This window comes from Petromyzon marinus, chromosome 72 (genome assembly GCF_048934315.1).
Source record: "Petromyzon marinus isolate PM22_M1 ecotype Great Lakes invasive population chromosome 72, UKy_Petmar_22M1.pri1.0, whole genome shotgun sequence".
NCBI lineage: Eukaryota > Metazoa > Chordata > Hyperoartia > Petromyzontiformes > Petromyzontidae > Petromyzon > Petromyzon marinus.
In genome coordinates, this window is record NC_133738.1 from 1,499,300 (window position 1) to 1,525,135 (window position 25,836).

Here is a 25,836-nt window from a genome sequence, read left to right on the forward strand (position 1 = left end):
TAACTAAGTGACTGAGTCACCTCTCCCCAGCGGTGTGTGTGGGTGACTCCACCCTGAAGCCCTCCACCGGCCGTGCCCCCCCGCGTCTCTCTCGGCCGCCGGAGTCGCGGGGGGCCGAGGGGGGCGGGGCCGGCCCCCCCCCTCCCATCGCGCCGGTGTCCAATGGCAAGGCCGGGTCCGTGGGGGGAGGGGCGGGTGGGGGGGGCCCCCCGGACGAGCCGGGGGACTTGGTGCAGGCTGCTGTCTGTGACGTGGGGGACATGGAGGACGGACAGTGAGACACTCACTCAGTCACTCAGTCAGTCACTCAGTCAGTCACTCAGTCAGTCACTCAGTCAGTTAGTCACTCAGTCAGTCAGTCAGTCACTCAGTTAGTCACTCAGTCAGTCAGTTACTCAGTCACTCAGTCACTCACTCAGTCAGTCACTCAGTTAGTCAGTCAGTCACTCAGTCAGTCACTCAGTTAGTCAGTCAGTCACTCAGTCAGTCACTCAGTCAGTCACTCAGTTAGTCACTCAGTCAGTCAGTTAGTCAGTCACTCAGTCACTCACTCAGTCAGTCAGTCACTCAGTCAGTCAGTCACTCAGTCAGTTAGTTAGTCACTCAGTCATTCAGTCAGTCACTCACTCAGTCAGTCAGTCAGTCACTCAGTTAGTCACTCAGTCAGTCAGTTAGTCAGTCACTCAGTCACTCACTCAGTCAGTCAGTCACTCAGTCAGTCAGTCACTCAGTCAGTCAGTCACTCAGTCAGTCAGTCACTCAGTCAGTTAGTTAGTCACTCAGTCATTCAGTCAGTCACTCACTCAGTCAGTCAGTCAGTCACTCAGTTAGTCACTCAGTCAGTCAGTCACTCAGTCAGTCAGTCAGTCACTCAGTCACTCAGTTAGTCAGTCACTCAGTCACTCACTCAGTCAGTCAGTCACTCAGTCAGTCAGTCACTCAGTCAGTTAGTTAGTCACTCAGTCATTCAGTCAGTCACTCAGTCAGTCAGTCAGTCACTCAGTTAGTCACTCAGTCAGTTAGTTAGTCACTCAGTCACTCAGTCAGTCAGTCAGTCAGTCACTCAGTCACTCAGTTAGTAACTCAGTGAGTCACTCAGTCAGTCAGTCAGTCACTCAGTCAGTCAGTCACTCAGTCAGTCACTCAGTCAGTCACTCAGTCACTCAGTCAATCACTCAGTTAGTCACTCAGTTAGTCACTCAGTCAGTCAGTCAGTCAGTCACTCAGTCAGTCACTCAGTTAGTTAGTTAGTCACTCAGTCAGTCACTCAGTCAGTCAGTCACTCAGTCAGTCAGTCACTCAGTCAGTCACTCAGTCAGTCACTCACTCAGTCAGTCAGTCACTCAGTCAGTCACTCAGTCAGTCACTCAGTTAGTCACTCAGTTAGTCACTCACTCAGTCAGTCAGTCAGTCACTCAGTCAGTCAGTCAGTCACTCAGTCAGTCAGTCACTCAGTCAGTCAGTCACTCAGTTAGTCACTCAGTCAGTCAGTCACTCAGTCAGTCAGTCAGTCAGTCACTCAGTCACTCAGTCACTCAGTCAGTCAGTCAGACACTCAGTCACTCAGTCAGTCAGTCAGTCACTCAGTCAGTCAGTCACTCAGTCAGTCACTCAGTCAGTCAGACACTCAGTCAGTCACTCAGTCAGTCAGTCACTCAGTCAGTCAGTCACTCAGTCACTCAGTCAGTCACTCAGTCACTCAGTCACTCAGTCAGTCAGTCAGTCACTCAGTCACTCAGTCAGTCACTCAGTCAGTCACTCAGTCACTCAGTCACTCAGTCAGTTAGTTAGTCACTCAGTCAGTCAGTCATTCAGTCACTGAGTCACTCAGTTAGTCACTCAGTCAGTCAGTCAATCAGTCATTCAGTCAGTCAGTCACTCAGTCACTCACTCAGTCACTCAGTCAGTCACTCAGTCAGTCACTCACTCAGTCACTCAGTCACTCAGTTAGTCACTCAGTCAGTCAGTCAGTTAGTCACTCAGTCACTCAGTCAGTCAGTCACTCAGTCAGTCAGTCAGTTAGTCACTCAGTCACTCAGTCAGTCAGTCAGTCACTCAGTCAGTCAGTCAGTCAGTTAGTCACTCAGTCAGTCAGTCAGTCACTCAGTCAGTCAGTCAGTCAGTCACTCAGTCACTCAGTGAGTCACTCAGTCAGTCAGTCAGTCAGTCAGTCACTCAGTCACTCAGTCCCTCAGTCACTCAGTCCCTCAGTCACTCAGTCAGTCAGTCACTCAGTCAGTCAGTCAGTTAGTTAGTCACTCATTCAGTCAGTCACTCAGTCACTCAGTCACTCAGTCAGTCACTCAGTCAGTCACTCAGTCACTCAGTCACTCAGTCAGTTAGTTAGTCACTCAGTCAGTCACTCAGTCACTCAGTCAGTCAGTCACTCAGTCACTCAGTTAGTCACTCAGTGAGTCAGTCAGTCAGTCACTCAGTCACTCAGTCAGTCAGTCACTCAGTCAGTCAGTCACTCAGTCAGTTAGTTAGTCACTCAGTCAGTCACTCAGTTAGACACTCACTCAGTCAGTCAGTCACTCAGTCAGTCAGTCACTCACTCAGTCAGTCACTCAGTTAGACACTCACTCAGTCAGTCAGTCAGTCATTCAGTCAGTCAGTCACTCACTCAGTCAGTCACTCAGTTAGACACTCACTCAGTCACTCAGTCACTCAGCCACTCAGTCAGTCACTCAGTCAGTCACTCAGTCACTCAGTTAGTCACTCAGTCAGTCAGTCAGTCACTCAGTCAGTCACTCAGTCACTCAGTCAGTCAGTCATTCAGTCAGTCAGACACTCAGTCAGTCACTCAGTCAGTCACCCAGTCAGTCACTCAGTCACTCACTCAGTCACTCAGTCAGGCACTCAGTCAGTCAGTCAGTCACTCAGTTAGTCACTCACTCAGTCAGTCAGTCACTCAGTCAGTCAGTCACTCACTCAGTCAGTCAGTCACTCAGTCAGTCAGTCACTCACTCAGTCAGTCACTCAGTCACTCAGTCAGTGAGTCAGTCACTCAGTTAGTCACTCAGTCAGTCACCCAGTCAGTCACTCACTCAGTCACTCACTCAGTCACTCAGTCAGTCACTCAGTCAGTCAGTCACTCAGTCAGTCAGTCACTCAGTCAGTCAGTCAGTTAGTCACTCAGTCACTCAGTTAGTCACTCAGTCACTCAGTCAGTCACTCAGTCACTCAGTCACTCAGTCACTCACTCAGTCACTCAGTCACTCAGTCAGTCACTCAGTCACTCAGTCAGTCAGTCACTCAGTCACTCACTCAGTCACTCAGTCAGTAAGTCAGTCACTCAGTCAGTCACTCAGTCACTCAGTCACTCAGTCAGTCAGTCAGTCACTCAGACACTCACTCAGTCAGTCAGTCAGTCACTCACTCAGTCAGTCACTCAGTCACTCAGTCAGTCACTCACTCAGTCAGTCAGTCAGTCACTCAGTTAGTCAGTCACTCAGTCAGTCACTCAGTCAGTCACTCAGTCACTCAGTCAGTCACTCAGTCAGTCACTCAGTCACTCACTCAGTCAGTCAGTCAGTCAGTCAGTCACTCAGTCAGTCAGTCACTCAGTCAGTCACTCAGTCAGTCACTCAGTCACTCAGTCACTCAGTCAGTCACTCAGTCACTCAGTCAGTCACTCAGTCAGTCAGTCACTCAGTGAGTCACTCAGTCAGTCACTCAGTCAGTCAGTCAGTCAGTCACTCAGTCACTCACTCAGTCACTCAGACAGTCACTCAGTCACTCACTCAGTCAGTCAGTCAGTCACTCAGTCAGACACTAGCTCAGTCAGTCACTCACTCACTCAGTCACTCAGTCAGTCAGTCACTCAGTTAGTCACTCAGTCAGTCAGTCAGTCACTCAGTCACTCAGTCAGTCAGTCAGTCACTTAGTCACTCAGTCAGTCACTCACTCAGTCACTCAGTTAGTCACTCAGTCAGTCAGTCACTCAGTCAGTCACTCAGTCAGTCACTCAGTTAGTCACTCACTCAGTCACTCACTCAGTCAGTCAGTCACTCAGTCACTCAGTCAGTCACTCAGTCACTCAGTCACTCAGTCAGTCAGTCACTCAGTCACTCAGTCACTCAGTCAGTCACTCAGTCACTCAGTTAGTCACTCACTCAGTCACTCACTCAGTCAGTCAGTCACTCAGTCACTCACTCAGTCACTCAGTCACTCAGTCATTCACTCAGTCAGTCACTCAGACACTCACTCAGTCACTCAGTCAGTCAGTCACTCAGTCAGTCACTCAGTCACTCAGTCACTCAGTCAGTCAGTCACTCACTCAGTCACTCAGTCAGTCAGTCACTCAGTCAGTCAGTCAGTCACTCAGTCAGTCACTCAGTCAGTCAGTCACTCAGTCAGTCACTCAGTCAGTCAGTCACTCACTCAGTCAGTCACTCAGTCAGTCAGTCAGTCACTCAGTCAGTCAGTCACTCAGTCACTCAGTCAGTCACTCAGTCACTCAGTCAGTCACTCAGTCACTCACTCACTCAGTCAGTCACTCACTCACTCAGTCAGTCACTCACTCAGTCAGTCAGTAACTCAGTCACTCAGTCAGTCACTCAGTCACTCAGTCAGTCACTCAGTCAGTCAGTCACTCAGTCAGTCACTCAGTCACTCAGTCAGTCACTCAGTCACTCACTCACTCAGTCAGTCACTCACTCACTCAGTCAGTCACTCACTCAGTCAGTCAGTAACTCAGTCACTCAGTCAGTCACTCAGTCACTCAGTCAGTCACTCAGTCAGTCAGTCACTCAGTCAGTCATTCAGTCACTCAGTCAGTCACTCAGTCAGTCACTCAGTCAGTAACTCAGTCACTCAGTCAGTCACTTAGTCAGTCAGTCACTCAGTCACTCAGTCGCTCAGTCACTCAGTCAGTCACTCAGTCAGTCAGTGACTCAGTCACTCAGTCAGTCACTCAGTCACTCAGTCAGTCACTCAGTCACTCACTCACTCACTCACTCAGTCAGTCACTCACTCAGTCAGTCAGTAACTCAGTCACTCAGTCACTCACTCAGTCACTCAGTCAGTCACTCAGTCAGTCACTCAGTCAGTCAGTCAGTCACTCAGTCAGTCATTCAGTCACTCAGTCAGTCACTCAGTCAGTCACTCAGTCAGTAACTCAGTCACTCAGTCAGTCACTTAGTCAGTCAGTCACTGAGTCAGTCACTCAGTCACTCAGTCGCTCAGTCACTCAGTCAGTCACTCAGTCAGTCAGTGACTCAGTCACTCAGTCAGTCACTCAGTCAATCAGTCAGTCACTCAGTCAGTCACTCAGTCACTCAGTCAGTCAGTTACTCAGTCACTCAGTCAGTTGGTCACTCAGTCAGTTACTCACTCAGTCAGTCACTCAGTCACTCAGTCACTCACTCAGTCAGTCACTCAGACACTCACTCACTCAATCACTCACTCAGTCACTCACTCAGTCACTCAGTCAGTCACTCAGTCAGTCACTCAGTCAGTCACTCACTCAGTCACTCAGTCAGTCACTCACTCACTCAGTCAGTCACTCAGTCAGACACTCACGCAGTCAGTCATTCACTCATTCAGTCAGTCACTCACTCACTCAGTCACTCACTCAGTCACTCAGTCAGACACTTGCTCAGTCAGTCACTCACTCACTCAGTCAGTCACTGAGTCACTCGCTCAGTCACTCAGTCAGTCACTCACTCACTCAGTCACTCACTCACTCAGTCACTCAGTTACTCAGTCAGTTACTCAGTCAGTCACTCACTCAGTCACTCACTCACACGCTCACTCACTCTCACTCGCTCACCCACTCACTCACACACTCACTCTCACTCAGTCACTCACTCACACACTCACTCACTCACTCAGTTACTCACTCACTCACTCTCACTCACTCACTCACACACTCACTCACTCTCACTCAGTCACTCACTCACTTACACACTCACTCAGTTACTCACTCACTCACTCTCACTCACTCACTCACTCACTCTCACTCAGTCACTCACTCACTCACTCTCACTCACTCACACACTCACTCACACACTCTCACTCAGTCACTCACTCACTCACTCTCACTCAGTCACTCACTCACTCACACTCACTCACTCACTCTCACTCACTCACTCACACACTCACTCACTCTCTCTCAGTCACTCACTCACTCACACACTCACTCTCACTCAGTCACTCACTTACTCTCACTCACTTGCTGATGCACTCGGTCACTCGCTGACGCGTCTGTGTGTGTGTGTATGTCTGTGTGTGTCTGTGTGTGTGTCTGTGTGTGTGTCTGTGTGTGTGTCTGTGTGTGTGTCTGTGTGTGTGTGTATGTCTGTGTGTGTGTGTCTGTGTGTGTGTCTGTGTGTGTGTCTGTGTGTGTGTCTGTGTGTGTGTCTGTGTGTGTGTGTCTGTGTGTGTGTGTCTGTGTGTGTGTGTCTGTGTGTGTCTGTGTGTGTGTGTCTGTGTGTCTGTGTGTGTGTGTGTATGTGTGCGTGTGTGTGTACGTGCGTGTGTATGCGTGTGTGTGTGTGTGTGCGTGTGTGTGTACGTGCATGTGTGTGTGTGTCTGTGTGTGTGTGCGTGCGTGTGTGTGTCTGTGTGTGTGTGTGTGCGTGCGTGTGTGTGTGTATGTGTGTGTGTGTGTCTGTGTGTGCCTGTGTGTGTATGTGTGCGTGTCTGTGTGTGTGTGTGTCTGTGTGTGTGCGTGCGTGCGTGTGTGTGTGTGTGTGTCTGTGTGTGTGTGTCTGTGTGTGTGTCTGTGTGTGTGTCTGTGTGCGTGTGTCTGTGTCTGTGTATATGTGTGTGTGTGTGTGAGTGAGTGTGTGTGTCTGTGTGTGTGTGTGTGTCTGTCTGTGTCTGTGTGTGTCTGTGTGTGAGTGTGTCTGTGTGTGTGTGTCTGTGTATATGTGTGTGTGAGTTTGTGAGTGTGTGTCTGTGTGTGTCTCTGTCTGTGTGTGTGTGTAGGATGAGGGAGGTGGATGTGGGTCGCTACAAGGCGCTGCTCATCAAGAGCGATGGACGCTTCTCGGCGATTGGACACAAGTGTACACACTACGGAGCGCCGCTCCTCAAGGGTGAGTGAGTGTGTGCGTGTGAGTGTGTGTGTGTCTGTGTGTATATGTGTGTGTCTGTGTGTGTGAGTGTGTGTCTGTGTGTGTGTGTCTGTGTGTGTGAGTGTGTGTGTCTGTGTGTGTGAGTGTGTGTGTATATGTGTGTGTCTGTGTGTGTGAGTGTGTGTCTGTGTGTGTGTGTCTGTGTGTGTGAGTGTGTGTGTGTGTCTGTGTGTGTGAGTGTGTGTTTATATGTGTGTGTAAGTGTGTGAGTGTGTGTGTGTGTATATATGTGTATATATATTGGCTAGAGACGCGATGGGCTAGAGACGCGATTGGCTGGAGACGCGATGGGCTAGAGACGTGATTGGCTAGAGACGTGATTGGCTGGAGAGGCGATGGCCTAGTGACGCGATGGCCTAGAGACGTGATTGGCTAGAGACATGATTGGCTAGAGACGCGATGGCCTAGAGACGTGATTGGGTAGAGACGTGATTGGCTAGAGACGTGATTGGCTAGAGACGCGATTGGCTAGAGACGTGATTGGCTGGAGACGCGATTGGCTAGAGACACAATGGGCTAGAGACGCGATGGGCTAGAGAAGTGATTGGCTAGAGACGTGATTGGCTAGAGACGTGATGGCCTAGAGACGTGATTGGCTAGAGACGTGATTGGCTAGAGACGTGATTGGCTAGAGACGTGATTGGCTAGAGACGTGATTGGCTAGAGACGTGATGGCCTAGAGACGTGATTGGCTAGAGACGCGACGGGCTAGAGACGTGATTGGCTAGAGACGTGATTGGCTAGAGACGTGATTGGCTAGAGACGTGATTGGCTAGAGACGTGATTGGCTAGAGACGTGATTGGCTAGAGACGTGATTGGCTAGAGACGTGATTGGCTAGAGACGCGATTGGCTAGAGACGTGATTGGCTGGAGACGCGATTGGCTAGAGACACGATGGGCTAGAGACGCGATGGGCTAGAGACGTGATTGGCTAGAGACGTGATTGGCTAGAGACGTGATGGCCTAGAGACGTGATTGGCTAGAGACGTGATTGGCTAGAGACGTGATTGGCTAGAGACGTGATTGGCTAGAGACGTGATTGGCTAGAGACGCGATTGGCTAGAGACGTGATTGGCTGGAGACGCGATTGGCTAGAGACACGAAGGGCTAGAGACGCGATGGGCTAGAGACGTGATTGGCTAGAGACGTGATTGGCTAGAGACGTGATGGCCTAGAGACGTGATTGGCTAGAGACGCGACGGGCTAGAGACGTGATTGGCTAGAGACGTGATTGGCTAGAGACGTGATTGGCTAGAGACGTGATTGGCTAGAGACGTGATTGACTGGAGACGCGATGGCCTAGTGACGCGATGGCCTAGAGACGTGATTGGCTAGAGACGCGATGGCCTAGAGACGTGATTGGGTAGAGACGTGATTGGCTAGAGACGTGATTGGCTAGAGACGTGATTGGCTAGAGACGCGATTGGCTAGAGACGCGATTGGCTAGAGACGCGATTGGCTGGAGACGCGATTGGCTAGAGACACGATGGGCTAGAGACGCGATGGGCTAGAGACGTGATTGGCTAGAGACGTGATTGGCTAGAGACGTGATGGCCTAGAGACGTGATTGGCTAGAGACGCGACGGGCTAGAGACGTGATTGGCTAGAGACGTGATTGGCTAGAGACGTGATTGGCTAGAGACGCGATTGGCTAGAGACGTGATGGCCTAGAGACGTGATTGGCTAGAGACGCGACGGGCTAGAGACGTGATTGGCTAGAGACGTGATTGGCTAGAGACGTGATTGGCTAGAGACGCGATGGGCTAGAGACGCGATTGGCTAGAGACGTGATTGGCTAGAGACGTGATTGGCTAGAGACGTGATTGGCTAGAGACGTGATTGGCTAGAGACGTGATTGGCTAGAGACGTGATTGGCTAGAGACGTGATTGGCTAGAGACGCGATTGGCTAGAGACGTGATTGGCTGGAGACGCGATTGGCTAGAGACACGATGGGCTAGAGACGCGATGGGCTAGAGACGTGATTGGCTAGAGACGTGATTGGCTAGAGACGTGATGGCCTAGAGACGTGATTGGCTAGAGACGCGACGGGCTAGAGACGTGATTGGCTAGAGACGTGATTGGCTAGAGACGTGATTGGCTAGAGACGCGATGGGCTAGAGACGCGATTGGCTAGAGACGTGATTGGCTAGAGACGTGATTGGCTAGAGACGTGATTGGCTAGAGACGTGATTGGCTAGAGACGTGATTGGCTAGAGACGTGATTGGCTAGAGATGTGATTGGCTAGAGACGTGATTGACTAGAGACGCGACGGGCTAGAGACGTGATTGGCTAGAGACGCGATGGGCTAGAGACGCGATTGGCTAGAGACGTGATTGGCTAGAGACGTGATTGGCTAGAGACGCGATGGGCTAGAGACGTGATTGGCTAGAGACGTGATTGGCTAGAGACGTGATTGGCTAGAGACGTGATGGCCTAGAGACGTGATTGGCTAGAGACGCGACGGGCTAGAGACGTGATTGGCTAGAGACGTGATTGGCTAGAGACGTGATTGGCTAGAGACGTGATTGGCTAGAGACGTGATTGGCTAGAGACGTGATTGGCTAGAGACGTGATTGGCTAGAGACGTGATTGGCTAGAGACGCGATTGGCTAGAGACGCGATTGGCTAGAGACGTGATTGGCTGGAGACGCGATTGGCTAGAGACACGATGGGCTAGAGACGCGATGGGCTAGAGACGTGATTGGCTAGAGACGTGATTGGCTAGAGACGTGATGGCCTAGAGACGTGATTGGCTAGAGACGTGATTGGCTAGAGACGTGATTGGCTAGAGACGTGATTGGCTAGAGACGTGATTGGCTAGAGACGCGATTGGCTAGAGACGTGATTGGCTGGAGACGCGATTGGCTAGAGACACGAAGGGCTAGAGACGCGATGGGCTAGAGACGTGATTGGCTAGAGACGTGATTGGCTAGAGACGTGATGGCCTAGAGACGTGATTTGCTAGAGACGCGACGGGCTAGAGACGTGATTGGCTAGAGACGTGATTGGCTAGAGACGTGATTGGCTAGAGACGCGATTGGCTAGAGACGTGATTGGCTGGAGACGCGATTGGCTAGAGACACGAAGGGCTAGAGACGCGATGGGCTAGAGACGTGATTGGCTAGAGACGTGATTGGCTAGAGACGTGATGGCCTAGAGACGTGATTGGCTAGAGACGCGACGGGCTAGAGACGTGATTGGCTAGAGACGTGATTGGCTAGAGACGTGATTGGCTAGAGACGTGATTGGCTAGAGACGTGATTGACTGGAGACGCGATGGCCTAGTGACGCGATGGCCTAGAGACGTGATTGGCTAGAGACGCGATGGCCTAGAGACGTGATTGGGTAGAGACGTGATTGGCTAGAGACGTGATTGGCTAGAGACGTGATTGGCTAGAGACGCGATTGGCTAGAGACGCGATTGGCTAGAGACGCGATTGGCTGGAGACGCGATTGGCTAGAGACACGATGGGCTAGAGACGCGATGGGCTAGAGACGTGATTGGCTAGAGACGTGATTGGCTAGAGACGTGATGGCCTAGAGACGTGATTGGCTAGAGACGCGACGGGCTAGAGACGTGATTGGCTAGAGACGTGATTGGCTAGAGACGTGATTGGCTAGAGACGCGATTGGCTAGAGACGTGATGGCCTAGAGACGTGATTGGCTAGAGACGCGACGGGCTAGAGACGTGATTGGCTAGAGACGTGATTGGCTAGAGACGTGATTGGCTAGAGACGCGATGGGCTAGAGACGCGATTGGCTAGAGACGTCATTGGCTAGAGACGTGATTGGCTAGAGACGTGATTGGCTAGAGACGTGATTGGCTAGAGACGTGATTGGCTAGAGACGTGATTGGCTAGAGACGTGATTGGCTAGAGACGCGATTGGCTAGAGACGTGATTGGCTGGAGACGCGATTGGCTAGAGACACGATGGGCTAGAGACGCGATGGGCTAGAGACGTGATTGGCTAGAGACGTGATTGGCTAGAGACGTGATGGCCTAGAGACGTGATTGGCTAGAGACGCGACGGGCTAGAGACGTGATTGGCTAGAGACGTGATTGGCTAGAGACGTGATTGGCTAGAGACGCGATGGGCTAGAGACGCGATTGGCTAGAGACGTGATTGGCTAGAGACGTGATTGGCTAGAGACGTGATTGGCTAGAGACGTGATTGGCTAGAGACGTGATTGGCTAGAGACGTGATTGGCTAGAGATGTGATTGGCTAGAGACGTGATTGACTAGAGACGCGACGGGCTAGAGACGTGATTGGCTAGAGACGCGATGGGCTAGAGACGCGATTGGCTAGAGACGTGATTGGCTAGAGACGTGATTGGCTAGAGACGCGATGGGCTAGAGACGTGATTGGCTAGAGACGTGATTGGCTAGAGACGTGATTGGCTAGAGACGTGATGGCCTAGAGACGTGATTGGCTAGAGACGCGACGGGCTAGAGACGTGATTGGCTAGAGACGTGATTGGCTAGAGACGTGATTGGCTAGAGACGTGATTGGCTAGAGACGTGATTGGCTAGAGACGTGATTGGCTAGAGACGTGATTGGCTAGAGACGCGATTGGCTAGAGACGCGATTGGCTAGAGACGTGATTGGCTGGAGACGCGATTGGCTAGAGACACGATGGGCTAGAGACGCGATGGGCTAGAGACGTGATTGGCTAGAGACGTGATTGGCTAGAGACGTGATGGCCTAGAGACGTGATTGGCTAGAGACGTGATTGGCTAGAGACGTGATTGGCTAGAGACGTGATTGGCTAGAGACGTGATTGGCTAGAGACGCGATTGGCTAGAGACGTGATTGGCTGGAGACGCGATTGGCTAGAGACACGAAGGGCTAGAGACGCGATGGGCTAGAGACGTGATTGGCTAGAGACGTGATTGGCTAGAGACGTGATGGCCTAGAGACGTGATTGGCTAGAGACGCGACGGGCTAGAGACGTGATTGGCTAGAGACGTGATTGGCTAGAGACGTGATTGGCTAGAGACGTGATTGGCTAGAGACGTGATTGACTGGAGACGCGATGGCCTAGTGACGCGATGGCCTAGAGACGTGATTGGCTAGAGACGCGATGGCCTAGAGACGTGATTGGGTAGAGACGTGATTGGCTAGAGACGTGATTGGCTAGAGACGTGATTGGCTAGAGACGCGATTGGCTAGAGACGCGATTGGCTAGAGACGCGATTGGCTGGAGACGCGATTGGCTAGAGACACGATGGGCTAGAGACGCGATGGGCTAGAGACGTGATTGGCTAGAGACGTGATTGGCTAGAGACGTGATGGCCTAGAGACGTGATTGGCTAGAGACGCGACGGGCTAGAGACGTGATTGGCTAGAGACGTGATTGGCTAGAGACGTGATTGGCTAGAGACGCGATTGGCTAGAGACGTGATGGCCTAGAGACGTGATTGGCTAGAGACGCGACGGGCTAGAGACGTGATTGGCTAGAGACGTGATTGGCTAGAGACGTGATTGGCTAGAGACGCGATGGGCTAGAGACGCGATTGGCTAGAGACGTGATTGGCTAGAGACGTGATTGGCTAGAGACGTGATTGGCTAGAGACGTGATTGGCTAGAGACGTGATTGGCTAGAGACGTGATTGGCTAGAGACGTGATTGGCTAGAGACGCGATTGGCTAGAGACGTGATTGGCTGGAGACGCGATTGGCTAGAGACACGATGGGCTAGAGACGCGATGGGCTAGAGACGTGATTGGCTAGAGACGTGATTGGCTAGAGACGTGATGGCCTAGAGACGTGATTGGCTAGAGACGCGACGGGCTAGAGACGTGATTGGCTAGAGACGTGATTGGCTAGAGACGTGATTGGCTAGAGACGCGATGGGCTAGAGACGCGATTGGCTAGAGACGTGATTGGCTAGAGACGTGATTGGCTAGAGACGTGATTGGCTAGAGACGTGATTGGCTAGAGACGTGATTGGCTAGAGACGTGATTGGCTAGAGATGTGATTGGCTAGAGACGTGATTGACTAGAGACGCGACGGGCTAGAGACGTGATTGGCTAGAGACGCGATGGGCTAGAGACGCGATTGGCTAGAGACGTGATTGGCTAGAGACGTGATTGGCTAGAGACGCGATGGGCTAGAGACGTGATTGGCTAGAGACGTGATTGACTAGAGACGTGATTGGCTAGAGACGCGATTGGCTAGAGACGTGATTGGCTAGAGACGTGATGGCCTAGAGACGTGATTAGCTAGAGACGCGACGGGCTAGAGACGTGATTGGCTAGAGACGTGATTGGCTAGAGACGTGATTGGCTAGAGACGCGATGGGCTAGAGACGCGATTGGCTAGAGACGTGATTGGCTAGAGACGTGATTGGCTAGAGACGTGATTGGCTAGAGACGTGATTGGCTAGATACGTGATTGGCTAGAGACGTGATTGGCTAGAGACGTGATTGGCTAGAGACGCGATTGGCTAGAGACGTGATTGGCTGGAGACGCGATTGGCTAGAGACACGATGGGCTAGAGACGCGATGGGCTAGAGACGTGATTGGCTAGAAACGTGATTGGCTAGAGACGTGATGGCCTAGAGACGTGATTGGCTAGAGACGCGACGGGCTAGAGACGTGATTGGCTAGAGACGTGATTGGCTAGAGACGTGATTGGCTACAGACGCGATGGGCTAGAGACGCGATTGGCTAGAGACGTGATTGGCTAGAGACGTGATTGGCTAGAGACGTGATTGGCTAGAGACGTGATTGGCTAGAGACGTGATTGGCTAGAGACGTGATTGACTAGAGACGCGACGGGCTAGAGACGTGATTGGCTAGAGACGCGATGGGCTAGAGACGTGATTGGCTAGAGACGTGATTGGCTAGAGACGTGATTGGCTAGAGACGCGATGGGCTAGAGACGTGATTGGCTAGAGACGTGATTGGCTAGAGACGTGATTGGCTAGAGACGTGATTGGCTAGAGACGCGATGGCCTAGAGATGTGATTGGCTAGAGACGCGATTGGCTAGAGACGTGATGGGCTAGAGACGCGACGGTCTAGAAACGCGACGGGCTAGAGACGTGATTGGCTGGAGACGCGACGGGCTAGAGACGTGATTGGCTAGAGACGCGACGGGCTAGAGACGTGATTGGCTAGAGACGTGATTGGCTGGAGACGCGATGGCCTAGTGACGCGATGGCCTAGAGACGTGATGCGATTGGCTATAGACGCGATGGCCTAGAGACGTGATTGGCTAGAGACGTGATGTGATTGGCTAGAGACGTGATGGGCTAGAGACGTGATTGGCTAGAGACGCGACTGGCTAGAGACGCGACGGGTTAGAGATGTGATGGGCTAGAGACGTGATTGGCTAGAGACGCGATGGCCTAGAGACGTGATTGGCTATAGACGCGATGGCCTAGAGACGTGATTGGCTAGAGACGTGATTGGCTAGTGACGTGATTGGCTAGAGACGCGATGGCCTAGAGACGTGATTGGCTAGAGACGCGACGGGCTAGAGACATGATTGGCTAGAGACGTGACTGGCTAGAGACGGGATGGCCTAGAGACGTGATTGGCTGGAGACGCGACGGGCTAGAGACGTGATTGGCTAGAGACGTGATTGGCTAGTGACGTGATTGGCTAGAGACGCGATGGCCTAGAGACGTGATTGGCTAGAGACGCGACGGGCTAGAGACGTGATTGGCTAGAGACGTGATGGGCTAGAGACGCGACGGGCTAGAGACGTGATTGGCTAGAGACGCGACGGGCTAGAGACGTGATTGGCTGGAGACGCGACGGGCTAGAGACGTCATTGGCTAGAGACGCGATGGCCTAGAGACGTGATTGGCTAGAGACGCGATGGCCTAGAGACGTGATTGGCTAGAGACGCGACGGGCTAGAGACGTGATTGGCTAGAGACGCGATGGCCTAGAGACGTGATTGGCTAGAGACGCGATGGCCTAGAGACGTGATTGGCTAGAGACGCGACGGGCTAGAGACGTGATTGGCTAGAGACGCGACGGGCTAGAGACGTGATTGGCTGGAGACGCAATGTGATTGGCTAGAGACGTGATTAGCTAGAGACGTGATTGGCTGGAGACGCGATGTGCCTCCCCTAGGAGTGCTGTGTGGTCAGCGTGTCCGTTGCCCCTGGCACGGCGCCTGCTACGACGTCCACAGCGGAGACATTGAAGAGTTCCCAGGCCTCGACAGCCTGCCCTGCTTCCAGGCGAGCACTCGGCCTGCACCCACTCTGTGTGTAGCACACACACGCTGTGGTTCACACTCACCCACTACTCACTCACCTACTCACCTACACACTCACCTACTCACTCACCTACTCACCTACTCACTCACCTACTCACCTACTCACTCACTCACCTAGTCACTCACCTACTCACTCACTCACTCACCTACTCACCTACTCACTCACCTACTCACCTACTCACTCACCTACTCACCTACTCACTCACCTACTCACCTACTCACTCACCCACTCACCTACTCACTCACCCACTCACCCACTCACCTACTCACTCACCTACACACTCACCTACTCACCTACTCACTCACTCACTCACCTACTCACTCACCTACACACTCACCTACTCACTCACCTACTCACTCACCTACTCACTCACCTACTCACTCACCTACACACTCACCTACTCACCTACTCACCCACCTACTCACCTACTCACTCACCTACTCACTCACCTACTCACTCAATCACTCACTCACCTACTCACTCACCTACTCACTCAATCACTCACTCACCTACTCACCTACTCACTCACTCACCTACTCACTCACCTACTCACCTACTCACTCACCTACTCACCTACACACCTACTCACTCACCTACTCACTCACTTACTCACTCACCTACACAATCACCTACTCACTCACCTACACACTCACCTACTCACTCACCTACTCACTCACCTACTCACTCACCTACTCACTCACCTACTCACTCACCTACACACTCACCTACTCACTCAATCACTCACTCACCTATTCACTCACCTACTCACTCATCTACTCACTCACCTACTCACTCACCTACTCACTCACCTACTCACTCACCTACACACTCACCTACTCACCTACACACTCACCTACTCACCTACTCACCTACTCACTCACCCACTCACCTACTCACTCACCCACTCACCCACTCACCTACTCACTCACCTACACACTCACCTACTCACCTACTCACTCACTCACTCACCTACTCACTCACCTACACACTCACCTACTCACTCACCTACTCACTCACCTACTCACTCACCTACTCGCTCACCTACACACTCACCTACTCACCTACTCACCCACCTACTCACCTACTCACTCACCTACTCACTCACCTACTCACTCAATCACTCACTCACCTACTCACTCACCTACTCACTCAATCACTCACTCACCTACTCACCTACTCACTCACCTACTCACTCACCTACTCACCTACTCACTCACCTACTCACCTACACACCTACTCACTCACCTACTCACTCACTTACTCACTCACCTACACAATCACCTACTCACTCACCTACACAATCACCTACTCACTCACCTACACACTCACCTACTCACTCACCTACTCACTCACCTACTCACTCACCTACTCACTCACCTACTCACTCACCTACACACTCACCTACTCACTCAATCACTCACTCACCTACTCACTCACCTACTCACTCACCTACACACTCACCTACTCACTCACCTACTCACTCACCTACTCACTCACCTACACACTCACCTACTCACCTACTCACTCACCTACTCACCTACTCACTCACCTACTCACTCACCTACTCACTCACCTACTCACCCACTCACTCACTCACCGACCCACTCACTCAACGATCCACATACTCACCTAATCACCCACTCACCTGCTGACCCACCAACTTAATCACTCACCCACTCACCCACCCACACTCTGTGGTTCACGCTGTGGGTACATACACAGCCCTGCTAGAGGCTACCTGGGGTAGCTTTGTCTGTGTGTGGTGTGTGTAGTACATAGACACTGCTGATGCTACTCGCTACTAACAGCACTTGCTTCTACAGCCCTGCTAGAGGCTACCTGGGGGAGCTTTGTCTGTGTGTGTGGTGTGTGTAGTACATAGACACTGCTGCTGCTACTCGCTAGCTAACAGCACTTGCCCCTACAGCCCTGCTAGAGGCTACCTGGGGGAGCTTTGTCTGTGGTGTGTGTGCAGTACGTAGACACCGCTAACAGCACTTGCCGCTACAGGCCTGCTAGAGGCTACCTGGGGTAGCTTTGCCTGTGCGTGGTGTGTGTAGTACATAGACACTGCTGCTGCTACTCGCTACTAACAGCACTTGCCCCTACAGCCCTGCTAGAGGCTACCTCGGGTAGCTTTGTCTTTATCTGTGTGTATCTGTGTGTGTGTGTCTGTGTGTCTGTGTATGTGTGTGTCTGTGTATGTGTGTGTCTGTGTGTCTGTGTGTGTGTGTGTATCTGTGTGTGTGTATCTGTGTGTATCTGTGTGTGTGTATCTGTGTGTGTCTCTGTGTGTGTATCTGTGTGTGTGTATCTGTGTGTGTGTGTGTATCTGTGTGTGTATCTGTGTCTAGTGAGGAGTGATAGTGTAGCGGTTAGCGCTACGCTGCGCTATGAACCTGGCGACCCGGGTTCGATTCCCGCTCACGGCCAACACCACCGGTGACGATTATCTGAACCGGTCCCGGGCCTCCCCTAGGTCGACTCAGCCTCAAATGAGTACCTGGTGTAGCGGTGTGTAAACATCTCCACTGGGGAGACAAAGGCGGTCGGGCGTGGTGCTGGCCACCCACCCCCTCGTGTACCGTTCAGGCCTTCATAGGTACTCGCTAACAGCACTTGCCCCTACAGTCTGTTAAGGCTACACGGGGGATCTTTGTCTTTTTGTCACACAGGTCAAAGTTGAGAAAAATCGAGTGATCGTGCGAGCTAGTGAAAAGGTAAGTGTGGTGATGGTGGTGGTGGTGACGGTGGTGGTGATGGTGGTGGTGATGGTAGTGATGGTGGTGGTGGTGACGGTGGTGGTGACGGTGGTGGTGATGGTGGTGGTGATGGTAGTGATGATGGTGGTGGTGACGGTAGTGATGATGGTGGTGGTGGTGGTGATGATGGTGCTGGTGACGGTGGTGACGGTGGTGATGGTTGTGGTGGTGATGGTGGTATTGGCGATGATGATGGTGGTGATGGTGGTGTTGATGGTGGTGATGGTAGTGATGATGGTGGTGGTGGTGATGGTGGTGGTGATGGTGTTGATGATGATGGTGTTGATGGTGGTGATGGTAGTGATGATGGTGGTGGTGGTAGTGATGATGGTGGTGGTGGTGATGATGGTGGTGGTAGTGATGATAGTGGTGGTGATGGTGATGGTGGTGGTGATGGTGTTGATGGTGGTGGTGGTGGTGGTGATGGTAGTGATGATGGTGGTGGTGGTAGTGATGATGGTGGTGGTGATGATGGTGCTGGTGACGGTGGTGACGGTGGTGACGGTGGTGATGGTTGTGGTGGTGATGGTGGTATTGGCGATGATGATGATGGTGGTGATGGTGGTGGTGATGATTATGCTGATGTTACTGCTACTGCTTATAATGATGCAGCTGATGATGTTGCTGATGCTACTGATGATGATGATGATGTTACTGATGCTACTGATGATGATGTTGCTACTGCTGCTGATGATGATGTTGCTGATGCTACTGATGATGATGTTGCTACTGCTGCTGATGATGTTGTTGATGTTGTTACTGATGCTACTGATGGTGCTACTGATGATGATAATGTTGCTGATGCTACTGATGATGATGTTACTGATGATGATGTTACTGATGATGATGTTGATGTTGCTATTGATGCTACTGATGATGATGTTGCTACTGATGCTGCTGATGGTGCTACTGATGATGTTGCTGATGCTACTGAGGATGATGTTGATGATGTTGATGTTGCTATTGATGCTACTGATGATGATGATGTTAATGATGATGACGATGATGATGCTACTGATGATGATGTTGTTGATGCTACTGATGATGATGTTACTGATGATGATGATGATGTTGATGATGATGATGTTGATGATGATGATGATGTTGACGTTGATGATGATGTTACTGATGATGTTGATGATGATGATGTTACTGATGATGATGTTACTGATGATGATGTTACTGATGATGATGTTGATGATGTTGTTACTTCAGGAGTTGCAGATGCAGAAGCGAGTTCGCTCCATGTGCCGTCAAGAGCCTAGCAACACGAATCAGATCCTCATCATCGGAGGAGGTCACACACTTACACTTACACACTTACACACTTACACTTACACACTTACACACACTTACACACTTACACTTACACTCATAGACACACTTACACACTTACACACTTACACTTACACTCATACACACACTTACACACTTACACTTACACTCACACACACACTTACACACTTACACTTACACTCATACACACTCACTTACACACTTACACTTACACACTTAGACTTACACACTTACACTCATACACACACTTACACACTTACACTTACACACACTTACACACTTACACTTACACTCATACACACTTACACAATTACACTTACACTCATACACACACTTACACACTTACATACTTACACACTCACACTTACACACTTACACTTACACTCAGACACACTCACTTACACACTTACACTTACACACTTAGACTTACACACTTACACACTTACACTCATACACACACTTACACACTTACACTTACACACACTTACACACTTACACTTACACTCGATACACACTTACACAATTACACTTACACTCATACACACACTTACACACTTACATACTTACACACTCACACTTACACACTTACACACTTACACTTACACTCAGACACACTCTTACACACTTACACTTACACTCATACACACACTTACACACTTACACACTCACACTTACACACTTACACACTTACACTCACACTCATACACACACTTACACACTCACACTTACTCACACTTACACACTTACACTCACACTCATACACACACTTACACACTCACTTACACTTACACTCATACACACACTCACTTACACACTTACACACTCACACTTACACTCATACACACACTTACACACTTACACACTTACACTCATACACACACTTACACACTTACACTTACACTCATACACACACTTACACACTCACTTACACTTACACTCATACACACACTTACACACTTACACTTACACTCACTTACACTTACACACTTACACACACTTACACACTTACACTTACACTCATACACACACTTACACACTTACACTTACACTCATACACACACTTACACACTTACACACTTACACTTACACTCATACACACACTTACACACTTACACTTACACTCATACACACACTTACACACTTACACTTACACTCATACACGCACTTACACACTTACACACTTACACTTACACTCATACACACACTTACACACTTACACTCATACACACTCACACTTACACACTTACACTCATACACACTTACACACTTACACAATTACACTTACACTCATACACACACTTACACACTTACATACTTACACACTCACACTTACACACTTACACACTTACACTCATACACACACTTACACACTTACACACTTACACTTACACTCATACACACACTTACACACTCACACACACACACTTACACACACACACACTTACACACTTACACTTACACACACTTACACATTTACACTTACACACACTTACACATTTACACTTACACACACTTACACACTTACACTTACACTCATACACACTCACACACACTTACACACACTTACACTTACACACACTTACACACTTACACTTACACACACTTACACATTTACACTTACACACACTTACACACTTACACTTACACTCATACACACTCACACACACTTACACACTTACACTTACACACACTTACACATTTACACACACACACTTACACACACTCACACACACACACACACTCATACACACTCACACTTACTTACACTCACTTACACTTACACACTTACACACACTTGCACACTTACACACACTTACACTTACACACACTTACACACTTACACTTACACTCATACACACTCACACACACTTACACACACTTACACACACACACACTTACACACACTTACACACACACACTTACACACACACACTTACACACACTCACACTTACACTCATACACACTCACACTTACACACACTCACACTTACACTCATAACACTTCACATACACACACACTTACACTTACACTAACTTACACACTTACACTTACACACTTACACTTACACACTTACACACTTACACACACTCACACACTCACTCACTCACACACACACACTTACACACACTAACACTTACACACACTTACACATACTTCCACTTACACACTTACACACTCACACTTACTTACACACACTTACACTTACTTACACACACTCACACTTACACTCATACACACACACACTCACACACTTACACTCATACACACACTTACACTCACTTACACACTCACACACACACTTACACTCATACACTTACACACACACACTTTAACTCATACACACACACTTACTTACACACACTTACACACTTACACACACTCACACACACACACACTTACACTCATACACACACTCACACACACACTTACACTCATACACACACTCAGACATACTGACACTCATACACTCATACACTCACTCACACACTCACTCACACACTCACTCACTCAATCACACACTCACACACTCACTCATACACTCATACACTCACTCATACACTCACTCACTCACACACTCATACACTCACTCACTCATACACTCACTCACTCACACACTCACTCACTCACACACTCACTCATACACACTCACTCACTCACACACTCACACTCATACACTCATACACTCACTCATACACTCACTCACTCACTCACACACTCACTCATACACTCACTCACACACTCACACACTCACACTCATACACTCATACACTCACTCACTCACTCACACACTCACTCATACACTCACTCACTCATACACTCACACACTCACTCACACACTCACTCATACACTCACTCACTCACTCATACACTCATACACTCACACACTCACTCACACACTCACTCACTCACTCACACACTCACTCACTCACACACTCACACACTCACTCACTCACTCATACACTCACTCACTCATACACTCATACACTCACTCACACACTCACTCATACACTCACTCACTCATACACTCACACACTCACTCACACACTCACTCATACACTCACTCATACACTCATACACTCACTCATACACTCATACACTCACACACTCACTCACACACTCACTCACTCACACACTCACTCACTCACACACTCACTCACTCACTCATACACTCACTCACTCATACACTCATACACTCACTCACACACTCACTCATACACTCACTCACTCATACACTCACACACTCACTCACTCACACACTCACTCATACACTCACTCATACACTCATACACTCACTCACTCACTCATACACACACTCACTCACTCACACACACACTCACACACTCACTCACTCACACACTCACTCATACACTCACTCACTCACTCATACACTCATACACTCACACACTTACTCACACACTCACTCACTCATACACTCACACACTCACACACTCGCACACACTCACAGACACACTCACACACACACACTCACTCTACCACTCACACACTCACACACTCACACACAGTCACACACACACTCACACACACTCACACACTCATACACTCACACACTCACACACTCACACACACTCACACACACACTCACACACTCACACACACTCACTCACACACTCACTCACACACGCACACACTCACACACCCACTCACTCACACACTCACTCACACACTCACTTACTCACACACACTCATACACACACACTCACACACACTCAGTCACTCACACACTCACACACTCATACACTCATACACTCACACACTCACACACTCACTCACACACTCACACACTCACTCACACACTCACACACACTCACAGACTCACACACTCACTCACTCATACACTCACACACTCACTCACCCACTCACTCACTCACACACTCACACACTCACTCACTCATACACTCACTCACACACACATACACTCACTCACACACTCACTCACACACACTCACACACACACTCACTCACACTCACTCACTCACACACACACTCACACACTCACACACTCATGAACTCATACACTCACACACTCACTCGCACACTCACAGACACACTCACACACTCACACACACACTCAGACACACACACACTCACACATACACTCACTCACACACTCACTCATACACTCACTCACACACTCACTCATACACTCACTCACTCATACACACACTCACTCACACACTCACTCACACACACACTCACACACTCACACACACACTCAACAACAACAACAACAACCGCCATTCACCACTAAGTGGCGGTGACGTCACCACGACGCTTGTGCCAGGCTATGTGCACCCTGAGGCCACGTGAAGTGTCGAACGCCCGCTGGCAGGAGGTCACGGGGCAGACCCAGGTGCCACGGGTCGACTGACTGAGATGACTGGCTGATGCACCACCTGTGCCCCCTACTGTGCCAACCTGCTGTGCTTTAGCCACCCGGCGCTCCGCTCGCTGTTGTGAGCGTCGCTCCTCCGCCCTCCGTTGTTGTTGGAGGGCGACTGCCTCCAACTGCCCAGTAGCATCCTTCACGAGCCTCCTCCACAGAGGCCGATCTTGACACCGCTGGTACCAGTCATCGGCAAGTCCACTCAGCTCCACGTCCTCCTGTACCACATCACTCCATCTCTTCTCTAGCCCGTGCCGCGCCCGCTTAGCCCCCTCAATCCGGCCAAACAAAAGCTGTTTCGGCATGCGGTGGCTGGGCATGCGGGCTACATGACCCAGCCATCGCAGCCTTGCCTGCCGGAGGAGCTCACCGATGGGACCCTGCCCAGATCTTTCAAGGATTTGTGAGCTCCTCACACAATCCAGTCTGGTTAAACCCAGGATGGATCGTAGGCAGGCCAGCCTAAATGTTTCTAACCGGCGAAGATGTTCCATTAGGGGGGTCCACGTTTTGCAAGCGTAGAGAAGGGAGGGAATGACCGTGGCCGAGAAGACCTGAAGCTTAGTGCGGAGCGACAGACCAGGTAGCTTCCACACAGCGTTACGTAACCGATGAAAAGATATTGCCGCTCGACTGATTCGGAGTGAGACCTCTGCTGTTAAACTGGAGCCAGTCATAAGCACACTGCCCAGGTATGGGAAACTCTCCACTCTCTCCACAACTGCCCCATCACCGATTGGGAGTTGTGGGGGTGGAGTGTCCGATGGTACAAAATACCCAGGCAGGTGCTTAGTTTTGGTGGGGCTGATGGTAAGGCCCCACCTCTTAGTGGCACGCTCCAGTCTCAGCAGCAGCGTCTCCAACTCCTCCTCTGACTGAGCAGCTATTACCAAATCATCGGCATACATAACGTGGTTGAGCAATAGGGAGCCATCCCTTGACCGCACCCGGGCATCGATTAGCCTCCCATTATATCTGTACCATATGGAGATTCCCCCGGTACAGCTATTGAAGGCTTCACGAACTACGTGGTCAAAATAGATGTTAAATAATGTGGGAGCCAGAGGACATCCCTGTCGCACCCCAAGGTGTACAGGGAATGGCTCTGACTCCCGGCCACGTAGTTTTACCCGGGCCCGCTCACCATCATGAAGGTCCTTAATGATCGTGAGCAGAGGGTCAGGTACTCCAAAAGCACGAAGAACGACCCAGAGCCCAGGCCTACTGATGGTATCATAGGCCTTGACCAGGTCAATAAAGCAGAGATGTAGGTCTTGTTGGAATTCCCTACACCTCTGCTGTAGCAGACGGACAGAAAATATGGCATCTGTGCAGGACCACCCTTTCCTGAAACCGCATTGGGGCTCCGCAAGCCTCTCCTCAGCGTGCCTGGCAAGGCGATGCTGAATAATCCTTGCCAGGACCTTTCCCGGCACACTGAGGAGTGAGATGCCCCTGTAGTTGTTACAGTCTGTGCGGTCCCCCTTCTTAAAAAGGGGGACCACCAGGGCATCCTTCCAATCCTGCAGAACCCGTCCAGTGGTCCAGACTGTTGTTATGATGTCATATAGGGCAGTCTGTGCACAAACGCCACCCTCCCTCAGCATTTCGCTTGGGAGATCATCTCTGCCCGCTGCCTTTCCTGGTCTCAGACTCTGGATCGCCTTCAATACTTCCTCAGCAGATGGCACCTCAGCCAGCCACTCACAGGGGGTGACTTCATCCAATATTTGAGGCACCGCAGCCTCAGCAGGGTCATCCTCACTTTGTGCCACGATGTTTTCCTGGCTGAGGGATTTTCCTCCCCCAGGACCTCACAGAAATGCTCAGCAAATCTGCGAACCTGTTCCTGGGGGTCGGAAATTGGATCACCGTTTTTTCCCCCTAATGATGGTAATAGGTGTGGCGCTGCAGGTTACTTTTTTGATGGAGTTAAATAGAGATTTGTGATCACGGGCCACTGAGGCAGACTCCATCTCCTCAGCAACCCGCGACCACCACCCATCCTTGCAGCGCCTCACGGCTCTCCGAACCTCCGAGCGAAGGCT

The 25,836-nt window shown here is 50.5% G+C and overlaps 1 protein-coding gene across 5 annotated transcripts in view; it reads left to right on the top strand.

Annotated features, from left to right (window-relative positions):
* The window catches only part of AIFM3 (AIF family member 3), a 108,512-nt gene that overhangs the window by 33,113 nt on the left and 49,563 nt on the right, over positions 1-25,836 (top strand). For all 5 annotated transcript variants that reach the window (XM_076055632.1, XM_076055636.1, XM_076055635.1 and 2 more), the window contains exons 4-8: positions 31-274; positions 6,934-7,043; positions 15,176-15,285; positions 18,000-18,044; positions 19,302-19,383. In XM_076055632.1, coding sequence (XP_075911747.1) covers positions 31-274; positions 6,934-7,043; positions 15,176-15,285; positions 18,000-18,044; positions 19,302-19,383 — 591 coding nt within the window. The remainder of the gene's footprint in view (positions 1-30; positions 275-6,933; positions 7,044-15,175; positions 15,286-17,999; positions 18,045-19,301; positions 19,384-25,836) is intronic.